The sequence below is a fragment of the Mirounga leonina genome, unplaced genomic scaffold (assembly GCF_011800145.1).
Source record: "Mirounga leonina isolate KUSES-001 unplaced genomic scaffold, KU_Mleo_1.0 Mir_129, whole genome shotgun sequence".
Lineage (NCBI taxonomy): Eukaryota > Metazoa > Chordata > Mammalia > Carnivora > Phocidae > Mirounga > Mirounga leonina.
The window spans coordinates 48,639,962-48,665,857 of record NW_023270323.1 but is presented as its reverse complement, the minus strand read 5'-3'; the positions used below and the strand labels follow the sequence as shown (position 1 = coordinate 48,665,857).

The 25,896-nt window shown below is 36.1% G+C and overlaps 1 protein-coding gene across 3 annotated transcripts in view; it reads right to left on the bottom strand.

Moving 5' to 3' along the window:
- The window catches only part of PDS5A (PDS5 cohesin associated factor A), a 132,918-nt gene that overhangs the window by 21,413 nt on the left and 85,609 nt on the right, over positions 1 to 25,896 (bottom strand). For 2 of the 3 annotated variants that reach the window (XM_035005104.1, XM_035005105.1), the window contains exons 18-27: positions 25,647 to 25,752; positions 23,506 to 23,666; positions 19,613 to 19,736; positions 18,641 to 18,799; positions 16,186 to 16,254; positions 14,916 to 15,052; positions 12,029 to 12,152; positions 11,526 to 11,730; positions 10,894 to 11,008; positions 58 to 190 (exon numbers count right to left, since the gene is read on the bottom strand). In XM_035005104.1, coding sequence (XP_034860995.1) covers positions 58 to 190; positions 10,894 to 11,008; positions 11,526 to 11,730; positions 12,029 to 12,152; positions 14,916 to 15,052; positions 16,186 to 16,254; positions 18,641 to 18,799; positions 19,613 to 19,736; positions 23,506 to 23,666; positions 25,647 to 25,752 — 1,333 coding nt within the window. Of the gene's footprint in view, positions 1 to 57; positions 191 to 10,893; positions 11,009 to 11,525; positions 11,731 to 12,028; positions 12,153 to 13,180; positions 14,570 to 14,915; positions 15,053 to 16,185; positions 16,255 to 18,640; positions 18,800 to 19,612; positions 19,737 to 23,505; positions 23,667 to 25,646; positions 25,753 to 25,896 lie in introns of those variants that run through there. The other variant, XM_035005106.1, reaches the window with a different exon arrangement.

Below are 25,896 nucleotides of genomic sequence, written 5' to 3'. Positions count from 1 at the left end.
CTGTAATATTTTTTCCTGTAATTATCTTAATATACGCTGGCCTAACACATATCTTACTTCATTTGTCTTGGATTCATCTGGAGACTGGGCATCTTTTGTTAACTTGATGTTCTCTGCCATCTTCTTCATAAAGGCATGGCTATTGTTTTCATTCTTTGTCATTAAAACTTCAAGCATGAACCATAGGCACCTAAATGATAAACATATTCGCCTATTAAGAGAGACTAAAAGTAGGTGCTTTGCTTAATGGATTAGACATCTTATTGGGAAGGTCTGTTGTCTGGATATAACAAAGTAAGAGTGAAATATAAACTAAACCATAAAATATTAAAAATGAAAACATAGCTTAATACAAGGAAGTCTGACAGTTTCACGAGGCATGTAAAGATTCATTCTGTAGGTATTCAATAGACATTTAGATGATTTGACATGTATCACTGCCCAGCAATGATGAGGAAACCAGCAGGCAGCAGTCTTTCTTCTTTTGACGATTTGCAAACTATGCAGGTCTAGTATTTGCATGGAATTCTGCTGTGACATGACTCCAAATTGCATGTGCATAGTAACCGGTCATTCAGCTAAGCAGTCACAACTCAAACTATTTTTGCTTTTCCACTTATACTGTATACTCATTTAATACATAAAGTATCTGAAGGGAATACCTGAATTTCTAAAGTAAAAGTGAATCCCAAATCAGGATGAACATTAGAATCCTTGAAGAACCTAAATCAACAAATCTAGGGTAAGGCCTGTTTGTAGTAAGTTCTCAGGATGATTCTCAGGCAGCCATGGGACTTACTGATTTACTGCATCAATAGGGGAGAAATAATTTGATGATAATGTATGCGTACTTCTTTGCCTATATTCTATGTAAATGTTTTGAGGGACTACTGTAAGGGGGAAATTTAGCACTAGGTTAATGGAGTTCATTTTTAGTAGACCTGTTTTAAAAGAACTATTAAAGTGAGTCCTTCAGGCTGAAATAAAAGGACACCAGACTGTAACTTAAAACCATAAGAAGAAATAAAGAACACTAGCAAATAGTAAAGGGTAACCACATAATATAAAAGCCAGCATTACTGTACTTTCAATTTTAACTATTTTTACATAAAGACTTTAAAGGCAAATGCGTAAATAATAATTACATCTATGTAAATGGAAATAATGTAAAAAGATAATTTCTATCACAATATCAATACTAAAGGGAGAGGGGTAGAGTTGTATAGGACAAAGTGTTTGTATACTATTGAAACTAAGCTGCTATTATTCAGTCTAGGTTGTTACGAGTATTAGTTGTAATCTCTAAGAAAATAACTAAAAATACACAGAAAAGGGAATCAAAAAGGTTCACTACAAAAAACAAGTAAATACAAAAAATGAAGGGAATTAAGTAACAACATATATAAGACAGAGAAAACAAATAGCTATATGGCAGAAATAACTCTTCACCGGTAATTACTTCAAATGAAAATAGATTAAAAGCCCCCAATTAAAAGGCAGAGATCAGAATGGGAAAAGAGGAGAGGAAAAAAAAAAAAGATCCACCCATGTCTGTCTACAAGAGATTCACTTTGGTGTAAAACCACAAAGCATCTTAAAGTAAAAGGATAAAAAAATATAGAAATATTTCATGCAAATGATAACCAAAAGAGGGCTGGTAGCTATTTTATGATCAGACAAAATAGATTTAAGGTAAAAAAAAAAGATTGTAAGAGACCCAGAAGTACTACACTGATACAAGGTTCAGTTCAGCAAGAAGATACTATTATCATAAAGCCATACAAACCTAACAGAGCCCCAAAATTACATGAAGCAAAAATTGACAGAATTGAAGAGAAATAGAGGATTCTGCAGTAATAATCAGAAATTTGAATAGATCTTCAAGCAGACTCCCCGCTGAGCGTGGAGCCTGATGCAGGGATCGATTCCACAACCCTGAGATGATGACCTGGGCCAAAACCAAGAGTTGGATGCTTAACCAACTGAGCCACCCAGGCACCCCTTCAATACCTTATTTTCAGTAATGGACAGAAAAGCCAGACAGAAGATCAGTAAGAAACCGAGAACTTGGTCTGATTCAAGATGGTGATGTAGTAAGACCCCAAGTTCACCTTCTCTCAGGAATATGCCACATCTACAGCTACATATGGAACCAATTTCCTCTTAAAAAACCTAAACGCTGACTGAGTGATGACTACACATTAGGCAAACAAGAAAAAAAAAAACACATCAAAGTGGGTAGGAGAGGCTGGGACACAATCTCACCATGAACCCCACCCCAGGTGCTGTGACCCACAACTGGGAGGAAACTCAAAATACCTGGAGCTTTTTCCTGAGGAGTGAAAGGTTCAAATCCCACATTGGTCACCCCAACTTCTAAGACAGGAACTACAGAGATGAATCCCCGAAATGTCCCACAGTGGGACCCACAAGTCTAGCAATCTGAGAAATGCCTCTTAAAGGGTTTGTGTGCTGGAACTGACCTGCCCCAGGGCCCAGCTCAGAAGCAGCTTAAATTTAGTGAAAAACGTTAACCTGCTTAAAACCTTCACCTGAGGGGCAGGCATCTAATTCAACTTACACATCTAGGAGCCTGCTGGAACACTCTCCAGGGATGGAGACTGGGGAGTGCCATCTTTGCATTCTCCCTTTGCTGTGCTCCAGAGAATGAGTAGCTCCCAGAAGGGAACCTTTACACATGTCTGGTGCCCTGATTTTTGTGGGTGCTGCCCAGAGGGACATCTCTTGAACACCTGGCTCTGGAGAACAGAGGAGCTTGTGTTTCTGGTCACATGGGAATGTAATAATCACCTAGAAAGGAATTCAGAACCCTTCCTGGTGCCCCAGTTTTTGTGACTGCCGCCAAGGGGCACTTCTACATCACCTGACACTCATGGCCAGTGGGGCGTATGTTCCTGGATCCCAAAGGACTATAACTAATGCACAAAGAATGCCTAAAGAGCTACCAGCTACCACCCCTCCCGGGCACAGCAAGAGGCAAATGACCCAGGACCCTGGTTTTTCTGTCAAGTAGGCCTATTAGCTAATCATCATAACTGTGGCCTGAGGTGCAGGTTTCTAATTAAAACAATCATCTAGAGGCTGACTGAAATCCTTCCCAGAGACCTCGGAGGACAGGTGCTGTCTTCATGCTCACCCTCTGCCGTGCTCCGAAGTGCCAGTTCTCCTGGAAGGGAGCTTTGAGTCCAGTGCCTGATGCTCAGGGGGCACCCCTTAATCACCTGGCTGTGGTGGCTGGAGGGGCTTGCATTCCAGGGTCCCAAGGGACTGTGGTAATCGGAGGGACAGTTGTTGGCAGGCTACCACCCTCAGGGCACTGCACAAACAGCGGACTGAGGCATCCCTTCAGTTTTTCCTGTCAATAGGCCACTTCATCCTGGAGCTTTGGACTAAGGGCAGGACTTAGCTTTGCCACGCATTTAGTGGCCTGTGGTGCTTCCTCAAGGAACAAAGGCCATAGATGCCATCTTGGTGCTCTCAGTCTTTCTCCAGCTTGTTGGTGTCTCCCAGAAAGGAACTCATATACTCATTTGGAACCCCAGTTTTTGTGAATGCCACCTAGCAGACATCCCTCAAGATGCCTGGCTCTGGTGGTCAGTGAGGCTTCTGCTCCTGGCCCCTGAGGATTGTATATATCTGCATACTTTTAAAAGCAGCTGCCTGAAGGTTTGGTTTCCAGTCAGTCTGAATCTAGGTGCAGAGATCCTCCATTAGAGAACACTGACAGCTCTTGGCACATCCTTAACTACGGGGAGCTATTAAAAATATAACAGGTTGCTTGGATAAACTCAAAGTTTTGAGAGATGACCAAGAGCTGGGTAATGCTGAATGAAAAGGTTCAACTCCTCCCCAAGGTCACCTTCAAGACTAGAAAAGATGGGTGTTTCATCTCCTGTACAGAAACCAATTCAGAGGGTCAAGCAAAAGGAAGAAACAGAAGAATATGTTCCAAATGAAAGAATAAGATAACACCTCATAAAAAAGCCTTAATGAAAGGAAGATAAGTAAATTTATTAAGAGTTCAAAGTAATGGTCATAAAATGCTCACCAAACTGGGGAGGAGACTGGATGAACAGAGTGAGAACTTCAACAGGGATGAAATTTAACAAAGTACCAAACAGAAATCACAAAGCTGAAGAATAATGGAACTGAAAATTTCAACACAATAAAGGGGTTCAAAAGCAGACTAGATATGAAACAGAAAAAAAGGATCAGTCAGCCTCAATAAAAGCAGCAAAAAGAAAAATAATGAAATAAAAAGTGAAAATAGCTTCAGGAAATTAAAGGATATCAAATGGACTAATATTTGAATTGTAGAGCTTCCAGAAGAGGAAAAAAGAAAATCTTATTTGAAGAAATATGGCTGAAAACTTCCTGAACATAGGACGGAAACAGACACCAGATCCAGGAAGCCCAGACAGACCCAAAAATACGAACCCAAAGAGACCTACACCGACACATTACAATTAAAACGTCAAAAGTCAAAGACAGGAAGTGAGTATTATAAGCAACAAGAGAAAAAAAAAAAGTTACATATAAGGGAATCCCCATAAGACTATCTAACAGATTGTTCAGCACAAACTTTGCAGGCCAAGAGGGAGTGGCACAATATATTCAAAATGCTGGGGAAAAAAACAAAAAACAAAAAACACCAAGAATATTTTACCTGCCAAGATTATCTTTCAGAATGGAAGGAGAGAGAAAGAGTTTTTCAGAAAAGTAAAAGCTAAAGGAGTTCATCACCACTAAAATGGTTGTCAAAGGGACTTCTTTAAGCAGAAAAGAAAGGGCCCTAATTAGTAAAAACAACACATGTGAAATAGTATCACTGGAAAGGTAAATATACAGTATGGTGAAGGTAGTGAATTACTTATAAAGCTAGTATGAAGGTTAAAAGACAAAAATAGTAAAAATAACTATGATTCAATAATTAGTTAAGGGATATACAAGATAAAAAGATTCAAAATATAACATCAAAAACATAAAATGTGGGGAGCAGAGTTAAAACGTTGAGATTTAGGGGCACCTGGGTGGCTCAGTCCAGTTAAGTGTCTGCCTTCGGCTCAGGTCATGATCCCCAAGTCCCAGGATGAAGCCCCATATTGGGCTCCCTGCTCAGCGGGGAGTCTGCTTCTCCCTCCCCCTGCTCCTTCTCTCGTCCACTCTCAAATAAATAAAATCTTTAAAAAATAAAATAAAAAATAGCATGTCATAATTAAAAAAAAAAAACGTTGAGATTTAGGGGTGTCTGGGTGGCACAGTCGTTAAATGTCTGCCTTCGGCTCAGGTCATGATACCAGGGATCTAGGATCGAGCCCCACATTGGGCTCCCTGCTCTGTGGGAAGCCTGCTTTCCCTCTCCCACGCCCCCTGCTTGTGTTCCCAAAAAAGTTGAGATTTAGAATGGGATCAAACTTAAGTTATCGACTTAAAACAGACTGCTATAAGTTGTTATATGATATGTAAGCATCATGGTAACCATGAAATAAAAACCTATATTAAATACTCAAAAGATAAAGAGGAAGAACTATAAGCATACCACTAAAGAAAGTCATTAAACCACATAAAAAGTAAGCAAAAGAAGAAAGGAACAGGGAAGAACTACAAAAACAGCCACAAAACAATTAACAAAATGGCAAGCACATACCTATCAATAATTACCTTGAATGTAAATGGATTAAATTCTCTAATCAAAAAACACAGAATGGCTGGATGGATTTAAAAAAACAAGACTCATCTATATGCTGCCTACAAGAGACACACCCAGTGAAAGTGAAGAGATGGAAAAAGATATTACATGCAAGTGGAAACCAAAATAAAACTTTAGTAGCTACACTTGTATCAAAATACACTTTTTTTAAAAAAAAGATTTTGAGAGAAAGAATGAGAGAGAGTGAGACAGCATGAGTGGGGGAGGATCAGAGGGAGAATCAGACTCCCCACTAAGCAGGGAGCCTCATGAGGGAATCGATCCTGGGACTCCAGGATCATGACATGAGCTGAAGGCAGCTGCTTAACCAACTGAGCCACCCAGGTGCCCAGACAAAATACATTTTAAAACAATGACTGTAATAATACACAAAAAAGATACGTTACATAATAAGAAGGGTCAACAAAGTAGTAGATACAACCTTTGTAAATATTTATGCACCCAACATAGGAGCACCTAAATATATAAAGCAAATATTAACAGACCTAAAAGGAGAAATACAATAGTATTTATATAATTATTATAATTTACGATATATGGGGACTCTAATACCCCAATTAGTTCAATGAACAAATTATCCACAGAAAAACTAAGAAGAAAACATTGGTCTTAAACGACATATTAGACCAGATGGACTTAACAGATATTTACAGAACATTCCATACAAAAACAACAAATACACATTTTTCTTAAGTGCACATGGAACATTTTCCAAGACAGATCATATGTTAGGCCATAAAACAAGTCTTAATATATTTAAGACTGAAATAACATCAAGCATCTTTTCTGACTATAATGGTATGAAATCAGAAATTACACAAAGAACAATGAAAAATTAGCAAGTATGTAGAAATTCAACAACATGCTACTGAACAATCAATGGGTTAAAGGATAAATCAAAAGAGAAATAAAGGATATATCTAGAGACAAACAAAAATGGTAATGTAACATATCAAAATTTATGGGATATAGCAAAAGCATCAAACATGGTTAAGTTCTAACAGTGAAGGTCATAGTGATAAATGCCTATCATCTCCGGAAACAAAGTAATTTTACACCACACAGAACTAGGAGAAAAAAGGAATAAATGAAGCCCAAAGTTAGTAGAAGTAAGGAAATAAAATTTAGAGCAGAAATAAGTGAAATAGACTAAAATGGCAATAGGAAAAAATACTGATGAGACTAAGAGCTGTTTTTTTGAAAAGATAAAATTGACAAACCTTTAGCTACTAGAATGACCAAGAAAAAAGGACTCAAAAATCAGAAATGAAAGAGGTTATGACTAATACCACAGAAATACAAAGGATCATAACAGAATGCTATGAGAAATTATATGCTAACAAACTGAACAACTGAGAAGAAAGGAATAAATTCCTAGAAATATACAACTTACCAAGATTAGATCACAGAGAAATAGAAAACCTGAAAGACCAATTACTAGTAAGGAGATTGAATTAATAACTGAAAACCACCGAACAAACAAAAGTCTAGGACCATATGGCTTCCCTGGTGAATTCTACCAGCATTCAAGGAAGAATTAATACTGATTCTTCTCAAATTCATCCAGAAAAGAGGAGACTTCCAAAATAATTTTACAAGGCCAGCACTACCCTGATACCAAAACCAGACAAGGATGCCACAAAAAAGAAAAACTACAGGCCAATATCTCTGATGAACATAGATGCAAAAATCCTCAGAAGAATGTTAGCGAACTGAGTTCAACAATACATTAATGAAAGGATCATATACCATGACTGAGTGGAATTTATTCCAGGGATGGAAGCATGGTTCAGCATCCACAAATGAATCAATGTGGTATACCACATTAATAAAATGAAGGATGAAAATCATGATCATCTCAACAGATGCAGAAAAAGTAAATGACAAAATTCAACATCCATTTACGATAAAAACTCTCAGTGAAGTGGGTATAGAGGGAACATACAAGACAAGGATGTCCACTCTTCACCACTTTTTTTTTTTTTTAAAGATTTTATTTATTTGACAGAGAGAGACACAGCGAGAGAGGAACACAAGCAGGGGGAGTGGGAGAGGGAGAAGCAGGCTTCCCGCCGAGCAGGGAGCCCGATGCGGGGCCCGATCCCAGGACCCTGGGATCATGACCTGAGCCGAAGGCAGACGCCCAACGACTGAGCCACCCAGGCACCCCAACTCTTCACCACTTTTATTCAACAAAGTATTGGAAGTCCTAGCCAGAACAATTAGGCAAGAAAAAGAAATAAAAGGCATCCAAACTGGAAAGGAAGAAGTAAAACTGTCACTAGTTGCAGATGAGATATTATACACAAAAAATCCGAAAGACTCCATCAAAAAACTGTTAGAATAAATAAATCCAATAAAGTGGCAGAGTACAAAATCAATACACAAAAATCTGTTGTATATTTTACACTAATAATTATCAGAAAGAGAAATTATGAAAACATTCCCATTTATAAGTGCATCAAAAAGAAGAACACCTAGGAATATACTTAGCCAAGGAAGTGAAAGATTTATATATCAAAAACCATAAGACATTAATGAAAGATATTGAAAACTCACAAATAAATAGAAAGATATTCCATGTTCATGGACTGGAAGAATACTGTTAAAAGGTCCATACTATTTCAAAGCAACCTACAGATTCAATGCAATCCTTATCAATGGCATTTTTCATAGAACTAGAAGAAATAATTCTAAAATTTATATGAAACCAGGAAAGACTTTGAATACCAAAGCAAATAGTGACACAATAAGTTAATAATTACCACAAAGTTAAAAATCAGTTTGAAAAACATATTATTTAACACTTCAAATTACATGCTAATTAAAATTGTTTAAAGATCCTAAAAAATGTTGCATGCTAGACAAAAAAACATGTCCCAGTGATTTCAATTCTAACTCCAATTACTTCCTGTATGTCAGTACTCCTCTTCCCACATCATAGTTATCTCTCTTAATTCTAATCCTTCTTCCACATCACTGCTTTGCAACTGAAATATGCTAAAACGTCCTTTAACATAGACCTTGTGTTTTATTTGGGAAACGCCAAACTATAAGTTTTTAAAGAAAAAAAAATGTAAATACAAATGTAAACATTTACAAGATAAACAAAAATAAGAATTGGAAGACATTTTGGGAATTAATTATTTTATCTCTTGCATTTTATGGGTAAGGCAATTGAGGGCCAGAGAAGTAAAGTTTTTCATTATGCAGCTGGGACTAGAACCTAATTATGTGGCTTCTTAAAGTATAGATCAACTAAAAGCCCTAAAAAAATTTTTTTTTAAATGTAGACTTATTTTCAAGCATTTGAAATAGAAAGGAAAGACAGTATTACTGGAATGATGTATTGGAAGCAACAACAATGAAATGACAAGCCTTCAAAATATAAAGAGCTCAACAGCTCAATGCTTAACAGTAATGTTGGACAAGATATAGTATCTCTTCCAATTACGATACTGACATATTTTCAGTGATGAAAGCTGTAGGAGGTAGAGATAAATGTTGATTACAATCTTAAATTAGATCAGGAACAAGGTTTAATGTCACACATACAAAAATCATAATACTTTTTATTTTTTTAAAGATTTTATTTATTTATTTGAGAGAGAGAGCAAGCGAGCAAGGGCACAGAGGGAGAGTGAGAGCAAGAAGCAGACTCGCCGCTGAGCAGGGAGCCTGATGTGGGGTTCGATCCCAGGACGGATCACAACCTGAGCCAAACGCAGAAGTTTAACCAACTTAGCCACCCAGGCGCCCTCATGATAATTTTAAATACAAGTTGAAGGTACCAATTTAAGACTGCAAAGCAAAATCATAATAACAGGACAGAAAGTAAATACCGCTTTAAAGTTTCTTGGAGGTCAGAGGCAAGGCAATCAATGTGGTTGCCATTGGCCATTGGGCGTAACTGTCCCACCTCGTCTCCCTCAGTGCAACCCATCGGCTCTAAAGCAAATCTGAGTAATGAAGAAAACCTGAAATTTTTTGGGGAATGCAACAATCCAAATGACTATGGGCACAATTATAAAGATTGATCCTGTTACAGGAATGGTTATGAATTTGACCGACCTCAGAGAGTACATGGAGGAGGCAGTTATGAGTGCCCTTGATCATAACAATCTGGATCTGGATGTGCCACACTTTGCAGTAAGCAAAGCACAATAGAAAGCACAATAGAAAATATAGCTGTATGTATCTGGGAAAACCTCCAGAAATTTCTTTCTCTGGGAGTTCTTTTATAAAGTAAAAGTATATGAAACTGACAATACTGTTGTCGTCTATAAAGGAAAATTGCTTTTAGGGGTTAATACTGCAGAAAGATTAATTTCTTTCAAAGGTCTTTATACCCTTGGACTATTAAGAAGTCATCACATAATTGTTACACCTCCACACTGTGTTCTGGAGTGCCTGATTTATTGAAATCATTGTGTAAGACCTACTGTGAATTCAAATCTATTTTAAAACCAAACTTGTAAAAAACATTCTGTGTACCATTTAGTCTTTTATCTGTAGATTAAAAATCAGTTCATTTTCAGTAAAATGTTGTGTAGAATTTAAAAGCAAAATAAATCAATTTTTTCCCATTAAAAAAAAGTTTCCTGGAGGTCATCTGTAGACAAACTTAGGCTGCTTCTCACTCTTTCACCCTATATCATACACAAGAAGTACCAGTTATTCAGCAAGTGTTTTTTAATTGCTTACTTGCCTGTCTTTCCACTAGATACAAATCTCTCTGTGACTGATGTAATAAGCCTAATTTTGTACTACCATAATCCTGCCACAGAATATTTCACGTGTACATGCATATTTTTAAGGCATCTTTTGAGTATGAAAGTAAAGTTTAGTTTCAAGAGAAATTTTTACTACATGGCTTTCTAAATTATCGAACTAAAGTAACTGAAACCCATCTTAATACAAATACTCAAAATAAGATAAAAACGAAAACAACCAAACCAACCTGTTTCAAAAACTCAGTTAACTGCAAACAGGAAACAAAAGAATCAAAAAGAACTTGACAGATGGGAAAAATTTTGTAAGATGAAATTTATAATAAAGACACAAAGAAGTTTTTATTCTAATGGGAATAGTAACAGGAAAAAATTTATCATCTTTTCAGTAAGTAAAAATTTTTAAAAATCTTGAAAATCAACATGACTTACTCTTTAATATCACGAAGCTGATCAACATCTTGTGATCTTGTAAAATCTGGATCATGGGCTAGCAGGTGAATCATGTATGGAACTACATATTCAGGCAACAGTGATAATAATTTCTCTAAAGTGAAAACATTATTATTAACAATAGTAATAATAGCTTTTATAAAATCCCTCTCTAGTTTTGCATTCTAACCACTTCAGTTTCCATATTTTTTCTCAGTTATTTTAAAATTACAGGCAACATGCTATCTAGATGATAGTGAAATACATTTCAATGTTGAAAGCTACTAAAGCCAAAAGAATAATTTGAGATTATACAGTGAGTCTTTGGTAAAGCTGGGAAAATAATTCTTTACTCTCTGACATATGAGCAGTGTGTTTAAATCAAGTCACACTGCTGATCCCATAAGAAAAATACAATTCCTCCGAAGTTTTATACATTATAAATAGCACTTAGAAACCAGGATTTTAGATGTTAAGTATATCCTAACTATAGCAACAGAATTCTATAAAAATTAAAAATTGTAGTGTTTTTATAAATATACTACAATGGAAATATAGGAAATAAAACCCCCCTATAAATTGATACACTCACAAGATATATTTGCACACTTGGAGCTTTCAAAATTACTTACCAGTAGCCATGGGGTTCTGTTTAATGTATTCCCTGCGTATACTGATATTTTTTAGTAAACACTGTCGTGCATGTGCTCTTCTCTCCTTCACAGGATCTTTGGCACACAAGGCAAAGATCGCCATATACTCCAATGGGAGTAGTAACTTCACGAGAGCCTTATGCAACTTCTGAGCAAATATCTGCCTTACTTGGTAGCACTCATCCTACAGCAGCAGAAAACCAAAAATACTTAAATGTTAGTACTTTTAAAACCATGACAAAATAACCCAGTTAAGAAAAAAACTGGGAAACATTTACTAAAGAGCAGCTTGTCCCAAAAGTCTTCATTTAAAAAAAACGATTATATTGGGGAATAAATAACAATACTTAAACGATATTTAGTTAGAATAGTTATAATACCAATTCCTTTTGTGCACACAGTAAATGGATCTGTATTCACAGAAAGTAAATGTATTTAACTTTGAAGACCAAGTAACTGACAAAAATAAGAGGATTACTTACATTAATAACAAGTGCACAGAGCTGAAACTGTTCTGGGGTTATAATTTCATGGTAACAAGGTTCCTGAGCAAGCTTCATTATGGCACTACCAGCAGCTAATCGCAAGCGAGACATATCAGATTTACTATAAACAAACAAAAAAGAAATAAACATTTCCTATAACCATTATCATTCATAACAATGCTTTGATCCCTTTTGGGTGTTAAGGTCTTTAGCATAATTTATGCTTAAAATAACATCATGTACAAATCTGGGAAAGCTACTTTGAGTCCTTGAACTCAACACAGGGGAAAAAGGCTCAAATCATTGTGACTAATGATAAATTTATCTGCCCTCATTTTTAGTTATGTTCTAGTGTAGGTCCTCTACCACAGCCAAGCAGCTCTACTTATGATTACAACTACGGTAACTGCAATGCCAAGAAGAACCATTTATATCAGGAATGGTATTCCTCATTTTAAGAGGAATACACATTCGTTGTAAAAAACTTGATTAAATCACCTATCATATTAAATGTTTCCTACAGTTTTTAAATGCATGTACATACATACACACATGTAATAAAAATCTAGCCTAAGCATACGACTGATGAAATGGAGGGGCTAGCAATGGGGAGCTGATTTATACCACAGAAGGGGATGTATCAGACAAATATCTAAGAGGAAAGGATATGGAAATGAGAGCCAGTGTCTATCTGGGCACCTACTCTCTGGGGCAGACTTCCTTTTGTAGCCAACCCCCCCCCCCGCCCCAGGAGGTCCAGCCCTTCCACCCCCGCCCAATAGTTTTTTACTCCCTAACTGGTAAAATGGGACAATGAATGAGATGAAAGGACAGTGAGTGTTATTTCAACTTCTATGTTAAACACAGCATGGTTATGACATTTTAAAGACTTCAGGAAACGTGGAAAGCTGGCTGAGTCCATCATTAGCATACAAGAGGAGACAACATGGCACTCCTGGACTACAGGATTATCAGAGTGAACACTGGTATTTTTTTTTTTTTTTAAATATTTTATTTATTTATTTGACAGAGAGAGACACAGTGAGAGCAGGATCACAAGCAGGGGGAGTGGGAGAGGGAGAAACAGGCTTCCCGCAGAGCAGGGAGCCCGATGTGGGGCTTGATCCCAGGACCCTGGGATCATGACCTGAGCCAAAGGCAGACGCTTAACAACTGAGCCATCCAGGTGCCCCGAACACTGGTATTCTTGAGGGAACTTCAAATGGCTTCTGAGACAAATGATTCAGGAATTAAAAAAAAAAAAATAGCTGCCATCTGGGTGCTTAAGCCTGTGCTAGGCTGTGCAAACACTATCTAATTTTCACTCTGTAAGTGAGCAAATTGAGGCTTAGAAAAGTGATTTGTAGAAGTTCACACACTTGGTAAATGGAGTGGAGAGTTGTAGAAGTTTCTGATTCTAGAGCTCAAGCTAAACCATGGCATATATAATACCTAATTAAGATTTGCCTAATATTTCATGACATGTGTGTTCCACAATTAACCATTCCCTTATTTTCTGTGATTAAAAATGCTGCAAAGAACATGTTTGTATGTATGTTTTTGTATGATTCTTTTATTATTTCATGAGTGTAAAAAGAGAGTCAAAAGGGTAACATTTATAAGGATCTAGACACAAAATGCCAAACTGTCCTGCCAAGACTGTGCCAGTTTATATTAATAGGAGTAATGAGGGGACCCATTTCCCTGAACCCATGAAACAGTGATTACTTTAAAAAATATTTTTGCTGATTTGATAGTCAAGAGGTATCACTAAGTTTAAACTATATTTATTGTATTTAGTGATGTTAAACATTTTTAAAAAGGTAAACTGATAATTCATAGTCTTCATCTCTATTGAGGATTCTGCCTATTTATCATGGCTTTATAAGAGCTCATTATTAAGCCTTTGCCACAGTTTCCCCAAATGTAAAACTTATTATCCCTAACTCAGCTCTAATCTTCTAATCTGTTCCTACAATACCCTTGGCTTATTCTATGATAAAGACAATTTTCCATGGTTTTCTTCAGTTTATCAAAGCATTAAGCATCTTTACCGTAATTTGCTCATTTCCTAATCTCCTCCATTAAAATGCACATTCCTTGGAAGGAGAGATTTTATACCTTTAAAAAAAAGCACAGCAGTACCTAGGATGACAGTACTCAATAAATAATGAATGCATAAATGAATAAATTTGTCCTGTAGTAACACATTTTAAAGTAGGAATGCATCACAAGGAGAATTCTGTAATTTTATCTGTTTGTATTCCTGGACCCTAGTAAATCAAGAATTTGAAACAAACAAGGGTCATGAAAAATTTGCTTTTATTTTCATCTTAAAATGAACAGAAAGAAATGGTGATTTCACAACAGTGAAAATGTGCAGAAATGGAAACAATTTGGTTTTTTGCATTCGCAGAACCTTGTTTTAATCTTCTGCAAACCACCAGGAGGGCTGTGACTTTTCCTCCTTTGAACCCCTCCACTGAAGCTTGTATTCTTTTCGTGGTATCCAGTCACCCACCTTGTCCAATCACTATACTACAGGGTAAAAGGTAGGAACTGAATCTTATCTGTTTTTGCTGCAATGCTTTTCATGGTGTTTTGCAAAGTGTAGTATTTCAACAGATATTTGCTTAAGTGAACCAAAAATGTTGAAGCCAACTGTAACATATAGTGATTATGACTAAACATTCACTGGAAAAAGTTTGGTCTTTAGAAAAGAAACATTCCATCATTGAGTTGAAAACCCCAAGTGAGTACATTAGATCTGATCCCAAAGCATATGGTGCAATTACAACATGCAATATTAATTAGGTAAATAATTCCTATGTAAGTTCTACCAATATTTTGAGCTGTAAAAACTGGAAAGGAAGAAAGATCTCACCTGATCCTCTTTTGCTCTGTCAGGTCACCCTCACTAACCAACATCGCTGATAATAATCGAAGAGTTGAATTGGCAGATTTAGACTGGTTGTTTTTCATACCCAACAGCCACCTTACCAGAAGTTTAATTGCCTGTACCTATAAAATATTAACATGCTAAAAAAAAAAGGAACTTAAAATTCCAATTAAAGGGAAGATTAATTTATGTCAATTAGATTAGTGAGGTTGCTTAACTGCTGGTGGACATGTTTTATTAAACAAGTCTGTAGATAGTAACAATATTTATTGTTTAATCGATAATAGGCACTTTTCCCAGAGCTGTACATGTATTAACTTATTTGATGTTCCAAACAAGCCTACAAGGGAGGTGTTTTTATTTCCAATAGATAAGGCAGCAGAGACACATTACTAAGATAGATAACTTGCCCAAAGTCTGGCTCCTGAACCCAGGCTTTTTGCAGTTGCCCCAAATTTTCAAATTATTTGAAAATATATCATTTAAAAATAACTATTTAAACTATACCTATTACAGTGATTAAAATGAGCTATTTAGATAGACTTTAATATTTTTATAGTACTGCAAAAACTACTTTGAAGAAACCACTAAGTCTGATTCTGTCTGACTATCCTGATTAAAAAAACTAGGAGATTCCATAATTATTTGTGGTCATAATTTCTTGGAGGTTTATCAAAAGATTGCTACCAATACATGTGAAAGAACTAGCTAAAGGATCTAGGTGTTATTTACGATATTTATTGACAATCTGGAAAAAAGAATTGATGGAACAGACTAGGAAGCTATACAAGGTGAAACAGATTATTAAGGAAGATGGTAACAAAACAAGTCTTGTCTTCAACCCCAATACTACCACTTTAAAAATTAGTTTTACTGAGAGACATTTTGTACCTATCAAAAGTTACCAATTCGATGACAGCTATCTGTTTTTGCCAAGTTAATATTCATATTTTTGTAGAGTGGTAGTTAGGCTAGACCTGAGATGCTTCTGAGCATTGACATCCTACAAACAATTTCTGTGTAAAACAGCCTCACTGAAATTATTTTAGCAGGCATGAAGTTCTACAGAATATGCTGACATATCTATATATAAATAACTCAATGAGGACTATAATTTCTTTGAGAGAAACAACTTTTGATTTAAAAATAAAGTACCTCATTTAAAAATACTATTAGCTGTCAGATTAAAGAAAAAGGGTGTCTATGAATGTTCATTATTTCAACACAAAAGTTATCAAGGCCTACATAAATTTACCTTTGCTAGTACTTCAGGGGAAACCTCTTCATCTGGAGACCATAATTTTCCATTCTTCTCACCTGTTGACTATAGACAATTGAATATATTTAACTCTTAGAAAGATTTTTTAAAGTTTCCTTCATTAAGTTTTTCATGCTGAACAATGCAGTGCTCTAGGAAACCTATAGGAAAGTCACCAGAGCTTGAAAAAGAACAAAGTTGGAGGACTTGAACTTCTTGATTTCAAAACTTACTACAAATTTATAGTAATCAAGACAAAATGGATGGCACTGACATGTATAGGCATATAGACCAATGGAATGAAATAGAGAACCCAGAAAACCCTCACATATATGGTCAACTGATTTTTAACAAGGTTGCTAAGGCCAATTACTTCAAACAAATGGTGCTGGAAAAACTAGATATCCACAAGCAAAAAAAAGATGACCTGTTACCTTACATCATATATAAAAATTAACTCAAAAAAAATAAATCAAAGATCTTAATTTAAGAGCTAAAACTATTAAAACTCTTAAAAGAAGATACAGGGGAATATCTTCATCATCTTTGATTTGGCAAATATCTGACAAGGGTTTAATACTCAGTATATATAAAGAATTCTTACAACTCAGCAACAATAAACACCCCAATTAAAAGTGTGCAAAGGACTTTGAATGTCCAAGAAGATACACAAATGGCCAAAAGCATATGGGAAAAAAAAAAAAACCTTCACATTGTTAGTCATTAGAGAAACACAAACCAAAACCACAAGATACTACTTCACATCCACTAGAATGGCCATTGTCAAAAACACAGAAAAGAGGAAGCATTGGCAAAGATGTGACAAAAACTGGAAGGCTTGTGCATTGATGTTAGGAATGCAAAAATGGTACAGCCACTGTGGAAAACAGTGGGGTGGTCCCTCAAAAAGTACAACACAGAATGACCATGTGACCTAGCAATTCCACTCCGAGGTACAGATCGAAAAGATTTGAAAACAGGGTCACAAATGTTCACATCAGCATTATTCACAAAAGTTAAAAGGTGGGAAAAAACACAACTGTCCATTAACAGATGAATAAAAAAAATGTAGGCTACAGATACAACATTATTCTGGCATTAAATGAATTAACTTCTGATACATAACACAAATGAACCTTGAAGTCATTATGCTAAGTGAAATATGCCAGGAACAAAAGGACAAATATTGTATGATAAGAGGTATCTAGAAGAGGCAAATGCAAAGTCAGAACAAAGTACAACAGAGGTGTTACCAAAGGCTGTGGGAAGGAAGCAATGGGAGTTATTGGTTAATGAATGCAGAGTTTCTGAGATTAAAATGTTCTGAAAATCGTGGTGACAGTTACACAAAAAATGTGGGTACATATTTTAGGTGGTACTTTGGGTCATTTCGGAGAGTTGTTTGGCTTTCCTGGGTATTTCCTATGTATACAGGAGGCATACATGGTATAAAACTTCTTTTTATTTTTTAAAAAACCAAATCAAACAAAAACACCCACCCAACAACAAAAACAAGAATGTTGGTGTATGTAAGTGATAGACACTTAAAAATGGCAAAAATGCCGTTTATATTAGGCATATTTTACCACACAAACAGCAACAAAAAAGAGCCACTGTGAACTACAATCTAGTCAGTCTAAGAGGGGTCTTAAATTTCACATTTGTTGCCATTCATATCTATCAGTAGTGCAAAGAACAGCCTGAATGTGTTGAGTGGGAAATGACACTTTGGCCATGCTCTTCCATTCTTGTCTATTACATCCAAATGGGGGAAGGGAAAGAGGATGGAATGCACTGGCAAATTCTTTCTTTTTAGGTAAGCTGGATAAATTAGCACTTCATTGAAAGTCATCCACAATGATCCAGCAGGTAAAACAGATTTGTCTTCATTCAACAACTTTTTAATTTAGATCTACTTGGTAAAGTAGTGACTCTTAATCAGAGGTGTGTTTCAGGAATCACTTGGCGTGCCTTTTCAAGCTATATATTCCCAGGCTCCAGCCCAGAGTTAATAAATTAGCATGTATGCACATACACGTGTGTGTACCCACCCCACATACTTCAATAACTAAAATGTGCATCTAGTGCCAAAAATGCAATGTAATTATATTTCAAAACACTAGTTAAATACAAATCCACTCATATTTTTAACAACATCTGATAAAATTCTAGCACTCCAGTAAATTGTCCTTCAAATGTTAGGATAATAGCATTTGACTTATATTTTTTACTTCATGATTCATCCATCTCATGTTCTCATTTTTTCTTTCTTAAATGTTAAGTTCTGGTAATAGCTACATAAAGTCAGGATGTCATTTGGAAATTTAAGTAAATAAGGAGGGAAAACACAATAATTTAAAAGGAAAATTAAATAGAGAAGCAGAAATGTTTCTGTGATAAAGATGTAAATAGTTTTAGTCTTATTCTAAATTTAATTAAATTAGAAACTTACCCTGTCATTCATTAGCAGATCTTTCACAATAAAATTTGCTACTACAGATTTCATTGGGGAAGCAAATTGATCTGGTGCTAACATAGAAATGTGTCCCAATGAAACTAATGGAGTTATAAGTTGTTCTGGTACATCAGCATTCAGACTCCTACTGAGTGGCTATAAAAATAAAACAGTCAAAATTACCAGTTTTGTTTTATAAATATCTAGACATTCTATGGAAACAGTAAATGTTCCTGACCCTCCTGAGTTTGTTGTGCCCAAACAAAGCTGTGCTAATATGATCAAAAGTAGCTTCAGCCATATTAGACACTCAATTTTTATTTCAACTACTGAAATTCAGTAAGATTGAAAGAATCCAGGAAAAAAAAAAGCACACATAAAAGGCAGAAGTAAAAACAAGAACATTTCTGCATCATCAAATCAGCATTATTTTCAAGCCATCTACAATAATAGGCTTGTTACGTTGGTGGACTTCTTACCCTATGGGGACATTTTAAAGACCATGGACCATAAATAAGTGTTCACTGGGTTCTGCTGATACTATATCCAGTTTATAATAACAGGAGTACCTTTCCAACAGTGGAAATCAGGTCAAGGATCATACATAAGAAAAGGCAAACAGGACTAATTTTCAGGTAGGGTTTTCAGGTACTTTAAACTGGGTAGTTCAAAGTTACTTTCTGAGGATACATACCACAGAGCCAATAAAGCTAAAACTAAGTAAAATGTTCTAACACAAACACACAAAATATTCTTCTGTATGTAGGATTTGAACATATAATGTGAACTAAAGGCTATGAATACAGTGCTAAAAAAAAGAGAGCCCCTGCTCCCATAGAATTTATATACGAGGGTGAGACTAAAAAATAGCCAAAAAAAATCTACCTTCTATCTTCATCAAACCACACAGCATAAAAATAAAAATCAACATAAACGCATCCATAAACGCATCCTATATATTATATATACCTCAAAAATCTGTGCAAGCTGGACTTCTTTATTTGTGAATATGGCATGTATACAGTGAACAGCCTGTTTTGCTTGGTGTGGAGTACCTCTCTTTGCTTTCTGATGTAAAATGGGAATTAAGGTCCTGTAAAAAATAATATCATAGTTTAAAAAAAACCCATATACCACAAGTAGTTCTTTTGGTTGTCTCCTCTACCTACTTTCCCATAACTGTTTGGATGTATGCTGGTAGAGAAGCCTCTCATTATTTTTTTAAGTTTATTTAAGTAATCTCTACACCCAATGTGGGGCTCGAACTCTCATGACGCTGAGATCAAGAGTTCGCGTGCCGCACCAACTGAGCCAGCTGGGCACCCCGAGGAGACTCCCTTAAAAATTACCTCATCTATAGAAAGATTTAAAGCTCTTTATCTGTCCTCAGCTATAATCCAAGAAATACAATGTCTCAAGAAAAACTACTTCTGGGGGCACCTGGGTGGCTCAGTCGTTAAGCATCTGCCTTCGGCTCAGGTCATGATCCCAGGGTCCTGGGATTGAGCCCTGCACTGGGCTCTGGGCTCGGCAGAGAGCCTGCTTCTCCCTCTCCCACTCCTCCTGCTTGTGTTCCCTCTCTCGAGGTCTCTCTCTGTCACATAAAGAAAGAAAGAAAGAAAGAAAAAGAAAGAAAGAAAGAAAGAAAGAAAGAAGGAAAAAAGGAAAAGGCTACTTCGGGAGACAATCTCTGTTTTAAAGCCACCTCATGAATATGGAGAAATAAACAAGCCACCCTTAATTTATAATCTAAAACTTGCCCCATGCCATACTCTTATATCTACCTTCTAAGTACATATTCCTAATTTTCCATTTCCCTTTCACAATCCCCTTCAGTTATTTTAAAGCAGTCATGGAAAAAAAGTAGCAAAAGGCCAAGTTTTATTAAAAAGTTGAGATGATACCAGTGAAACAAAGTATGCAAGGATACAGACATATATTGGTAGAGGAGTAATAAAAGCATCTAACGATTATTGAGTACTTGTGCCAAGCACCTTTCTAAGTGTTTTTACATGGATTAAGTTAATTAATCCTCACAGTCACACAAAGAGGACTGTTATATTAAACAGATAAGAAAACTAAAGGACAAAAATATTATTTATTTAAGCTTCTTAAGCTGACGGAGCTAGTATTTGGTGAGGTTGGGATGTGAAGATGTGTTCCAAGATCCCTGCACTTAACCTCCAAATTGACACTGAAGATCAAAGTAAAACAATCTTTCCTTAGGACAATATGTACTTTATTGTCCTACATTACAGTCTTAAGCATTAAATGTTGATGATATGGGAAACACTGTACGAAGAAAACAGCATGTGTGTATCAACCTGTAAAAGAACAGGTATATACATCAAGTAGATAAAATACTCTTAAAAATTACGAAGTGTTGATAGTGACTCTTTTTCTCCTTTATATATCCTAAAGTTTCAGCTTTTTACAATGAACATACACATATTTTTTTTAATCAGAAGAAAATCTATTTAAGGCAAAAAAAAATTTAAGGAAAAATAGCTGTCATTCATTTACTGCAGTAGTCCTATTTTATAGATTATAAAGTCAGTTGTGTCATATACAATGGTGAAAAAGGGTCCTCTCATGAAAACAGGAGGCTAGACATTAAGAGCAAGTACCCCAGATTCCAGGTCATGCACCTCAACCAAAAAACTGGAACATATGCTAGTCAGCATAAAGTGGATTTGACATTTCTGAGTATGCCACATTTCTTTGTACGCAGGTTTAAAATGGTAAGCTAGGGATTTCTATGCCCAAGCAGCCTCCTTAACTGAGCACTCTTTTTCTCACAAACTCATTTACCAGTAACAGTTCTTTTTTTTTTTTTTTAAGATTTTATTTATTTATTTGAGAGCGAGAATGAGAGAGAGAGAGAGCATGAAAGGGGGGGAGGTCAGAGGGAGAAGCAGACTCCCTGCCAAGCAGGGAGCCCAATGCGGGACTCGATCCCGGGACTCCAGGATCATGACCTGAGCCAAAGGCAGACGCTTAACCAACTGAACCACCCAGGTGCCCTACCAGTAACAGTTCTTATAAATAACACAAGTAACAAGGGAGACGCAGCACCGATCAAATTGTTGTTAAACATATTATTAATTCTTCTTAGTCTAATGAAATGACAACACATAAATCAACTTTAACCTTTTTCCTTGTTATTCTAGTGTGCTATAATCTAATGATGCCATCAAGGTTATTGTTGAGGCCTGCACTGATGTGCTTCTCTGCTTTTCAATGATTCTCTCCTTCCTTCCTAATTAGTCTTTTTTTTTTTTAAGATTAAAAATTTTTTTTTTTAATGAGAGAGAGAGCACAAGCAGGGGGAGTGGCAGGGAGAGGGAGAGGGAGAAGCAGGCTTCCCGCTGAGCAGGGAGCCCGATGTGGGGCTCGATCCCAGGACCCCGGGGATCATGACCTGAGCCGAAGGCAGACGCTTAACCGACTGAGCCACCCAGGCATCCTTTTTTAATTAGTCTTAAGAGGTTTTGGGGCTCCTGGGTGGCTCAGTCGGTTAAATGTCTACTTTTGGCTCAGGGATGGAGCCCTGAGCTGGGCTCTCTGCTCAGCAAAAGCCTGCTTCTCCCTCTCCCTGCTGCTCTGCCTACTTGTGCTCTGTGTCAAATAAATAAATAAAATCTTAAAAAAAAAAAAAAAAAAGAATATGAGGTTTTATTCCTTGTGTCCAAAAATTAACGATTCCATCTATCCCCATTTTTCCACTGCTTCATTTTGGATAGAATTCCTTTAAGAATAAATCCTTTACCTTAAAAAAGGTTCTCCTACCTTGAAAAACTCACCAGAAACTTTATCCTACTGTGTCAATGGTTTTTTTTCAATGTACAAATACAAAGATTATTCTCTCTCGACTATAAACTCCTTGAGAACAGGGACTGACTGTAGTAATTCTTTATTATTAGCCAGTACATGAGAATGAAGAGAAGGTACAATAAACATTGACTTATTTCTCAAATTAAACTATTAGCTCACAAATTTAATAAAAACTAGGAGTCAGGAGTTCTCTTATCCTATTATTACCTGGTAAGGAAAAACTGGTTTGATTTGGATATATCCAAAACTATTTGCATATACCCTGAACATGTGATTCAACAGCTATCAGCAATGTGTTTTTCTTCCAAAAGACATCTCCCACATCTTTTGTCTAAATATAAACTCCCAGCACAAATTTGATCCTAAGGCAACCTCTTTAAGATGCCAAAGTAAAAATATCAACATGTATTTCATTCTTATGGTGAAAGGGGAAAGGTAATGAGAGAGAGATCAAAATTATCAAAGCACCACTGCCAACAACCAACCAATAAGATACGCTATTAAGCACACTACTTGATTATCCCATTCTTTGGTGAGACATGAAGGTGGCAGCTATTGAATTTAAACCAGCTGAGAAAAAAAAAATGAATATACTTAGATAACGAAGATATATTAACCATAAATTTGAAATCCTGTGAAAACTCTTGATTAATATTAATATTTAAAAATCTTGTTATAAACAAAGTTTCAGTTTGTTCTTTTAATGGTGGAGGAGGAGAATGAGGCAGAGTAAAGATAAAACAAAGGATACAGAAAAGTAGCTTTTTTTCCTTTTTTTTTTAAGTAGGCTCCACGCCCCACATGGGGCTTGAACTCATGACCCTGAGATCAAGAGCTGGATGCTCTACAGACTGAGTCACCCAGTTGCCCCCAGACAAGTAGCTTCTAAGTAAAAATTCTCTTTCCTCACTCCTATCTTCCTCCATGAAAGGGAAAATGGACTGTATGGCTCCCACACTTAAAAAACTTTTGTGTTAAAACAACAACAAAAACCACTTTGTGTTTACCATGAGAAAAAATATACTCACGATCGTATCTGGGGTAGGTCTGTTTCTATTTTGTGGCCTGTATTTCTAAAAATTTGTATAGCAGCTTCTGCTACCTTGTCATCTTCCATTCTGAGGCACTGTAACAGGGACTCATATGTCTCTGCAGAGTGGAACGAGGTAGGATGTGTGAAAGACAGAACCTGGAGGAATAGATACAGCTTTAGAAGTATAGACAATGGTTTTAATCCATTAAAAGATAATTATATTTTCTACTATAAATACAATTCAAAATATTGGGCTGCATATGCTAGCTATACAGAATGAAGATTTTATTTCATAGCCTCCTTTGCAATTTGTTGCATTTAATCAGACATTAGCAGAAATATCGTGCATTAGATTCCTTAAGAGAGTTGATTTATAGCCCTTGCCCTATTTTCTTCTTCACCTCTTAGTCTATCCTGATACTGGGAATGCAGAAAACGTGGCTCCTTTTTTATGGACTGTGATATTGTGAAGTGAACAAAATGTTAACACAGCTTTATTTCGCTGGCAAAAAGATACTCTATAAGCGATATTTTAAGTGGAATCCATCACAAAAAGTGCACTGGGTGTAGCTATAAACAAGCCATAACTGTGAACTTTTATCATGATTACAAACATAAATAATTATTCCCTTACTTATGCCTACATAAGTCCCAGTCTATCCCAAAGGAATGTACAGCAAGTTAGACATAACATGTCTACAAAGTTTACTTTCTATGAAGTGGGAACAATTTAGTTAGCATAATATCAGTAATAAGGGCTAAGTGGAGAAGTGAGGGGCAGGGGATGGAGTATGTAGTCTTAACTTATTCAATAAGCATTTATTTACTGGGTTATAAAGTAAAGAGATTGTCTCATTTGGTTAGGTTCTTGTTGATATTTAGATAATATGTTGACATGTTAAATAAGTTGATAATATAAAACCTTATTAAGTTTTACTTACAGAAAAAAGGAGAATCAAATTTGAAAAACTGAAAAAACCTATTAAAAATGTTTATCTTAAGGATGATTTCACTCTTAAAACTACTTAAAAATATAACCTCATTATTAAAAATATAATTAGAATCTTTCTTATGAAGCATCATATCAATTATTCCCATGAAATTATATTTAAGACCATTCTAGTACAATCCCATCACTGTTTTCTTGCTCACGTCCACTGCATTGATTTGTCTCTTCTCCCTTAGTTTATATATTGTAATGATCTAAACTTTTTTTTTTTTTTTTTTTTTAGATTTTATTTATTTGCGAGAGAGAGAATGAGAGACAGAGAGCATGAGAGGGAGGAGGGTCAGAGGGAGAAGCAGACTCCCCGCTCAGCAGGGAGCCCGATGCGGGACTCGATCCCGGGACTCCAGGATCATGACCTGAGCCGAAGGCAGTGGCTTAACCGACTGAGCCACCCAGGCGCCCTGATCTAAACATTTTTTGCCTTCAATTTCCTCTCCTCTTTACTCCATCTGATGAAAGCTCTGTCAAGTGCTGTTATCATATTAAAAGCCAGAATGAAAGACCCTGATAATACCTTTCTGCTCCAACAGCATTCCACAATCTAAAACCAATTTTGTCTCCCATTATTCCCCAAAGCAGTCCTTTTCTCTGGTTAGGCTAGACTCCAACAATTCCTAAAATATGCCAAGAATTACCTTCTTTGATGATGCTGTGTTTCCCCTAGATTAAGTCATATCTTATCCATAAAGTCTTGTCTGACCTGGCTCTTAATTGCTCTATTCTCTGAATTCTTTGGCATAAGAATATAAATATGATTAGCAATTGTTTAAAAATTCCCTGATCAGACAGATGCTATTACTATGTAACTCCTGTGAGCAATCCTACTGCTCCAGATGAAAGGTAAGACTAGATCATTTAGAACATACTGGTACAAGCACCTATTATTAAATACAGGCATGCAAATTATGAAACTGCAAACCCCCAAAACATTATTATTTTATAATGTAAAACAATTACATTATTGTAATGAAAAAACACACATTATTTTTATAAACTGTGATTTCTACCACAAATGTTTAATCTTTCAAATACTTTCCAGTGAAATAAAGTCCAACTCTTGCATATCCTTATGGGAGTTCAAATTAAAACTGTGGAAATGCATGGAGACAAAATTATCTCAAAAGTACCTTAAGAAGTTCAAGTCCTGAACGAATAGCTGTATCTGGACTTACACCCTCCTCTTCATCATCTGCTGTCCCCTCTATTGATTTATTCATCAGTTTTACCAGTGCACTATTAAAACGAGAAAATCTCAATTAGTAACCTTACTAGATTAGTAACTGTATCCTAATTGCACTGTGGCAGAACACATACAGAATCTAAACATCAGAGACAAATATGTTCATGGAGAAAAAACTTTTTTTAAACTTTGCTCCC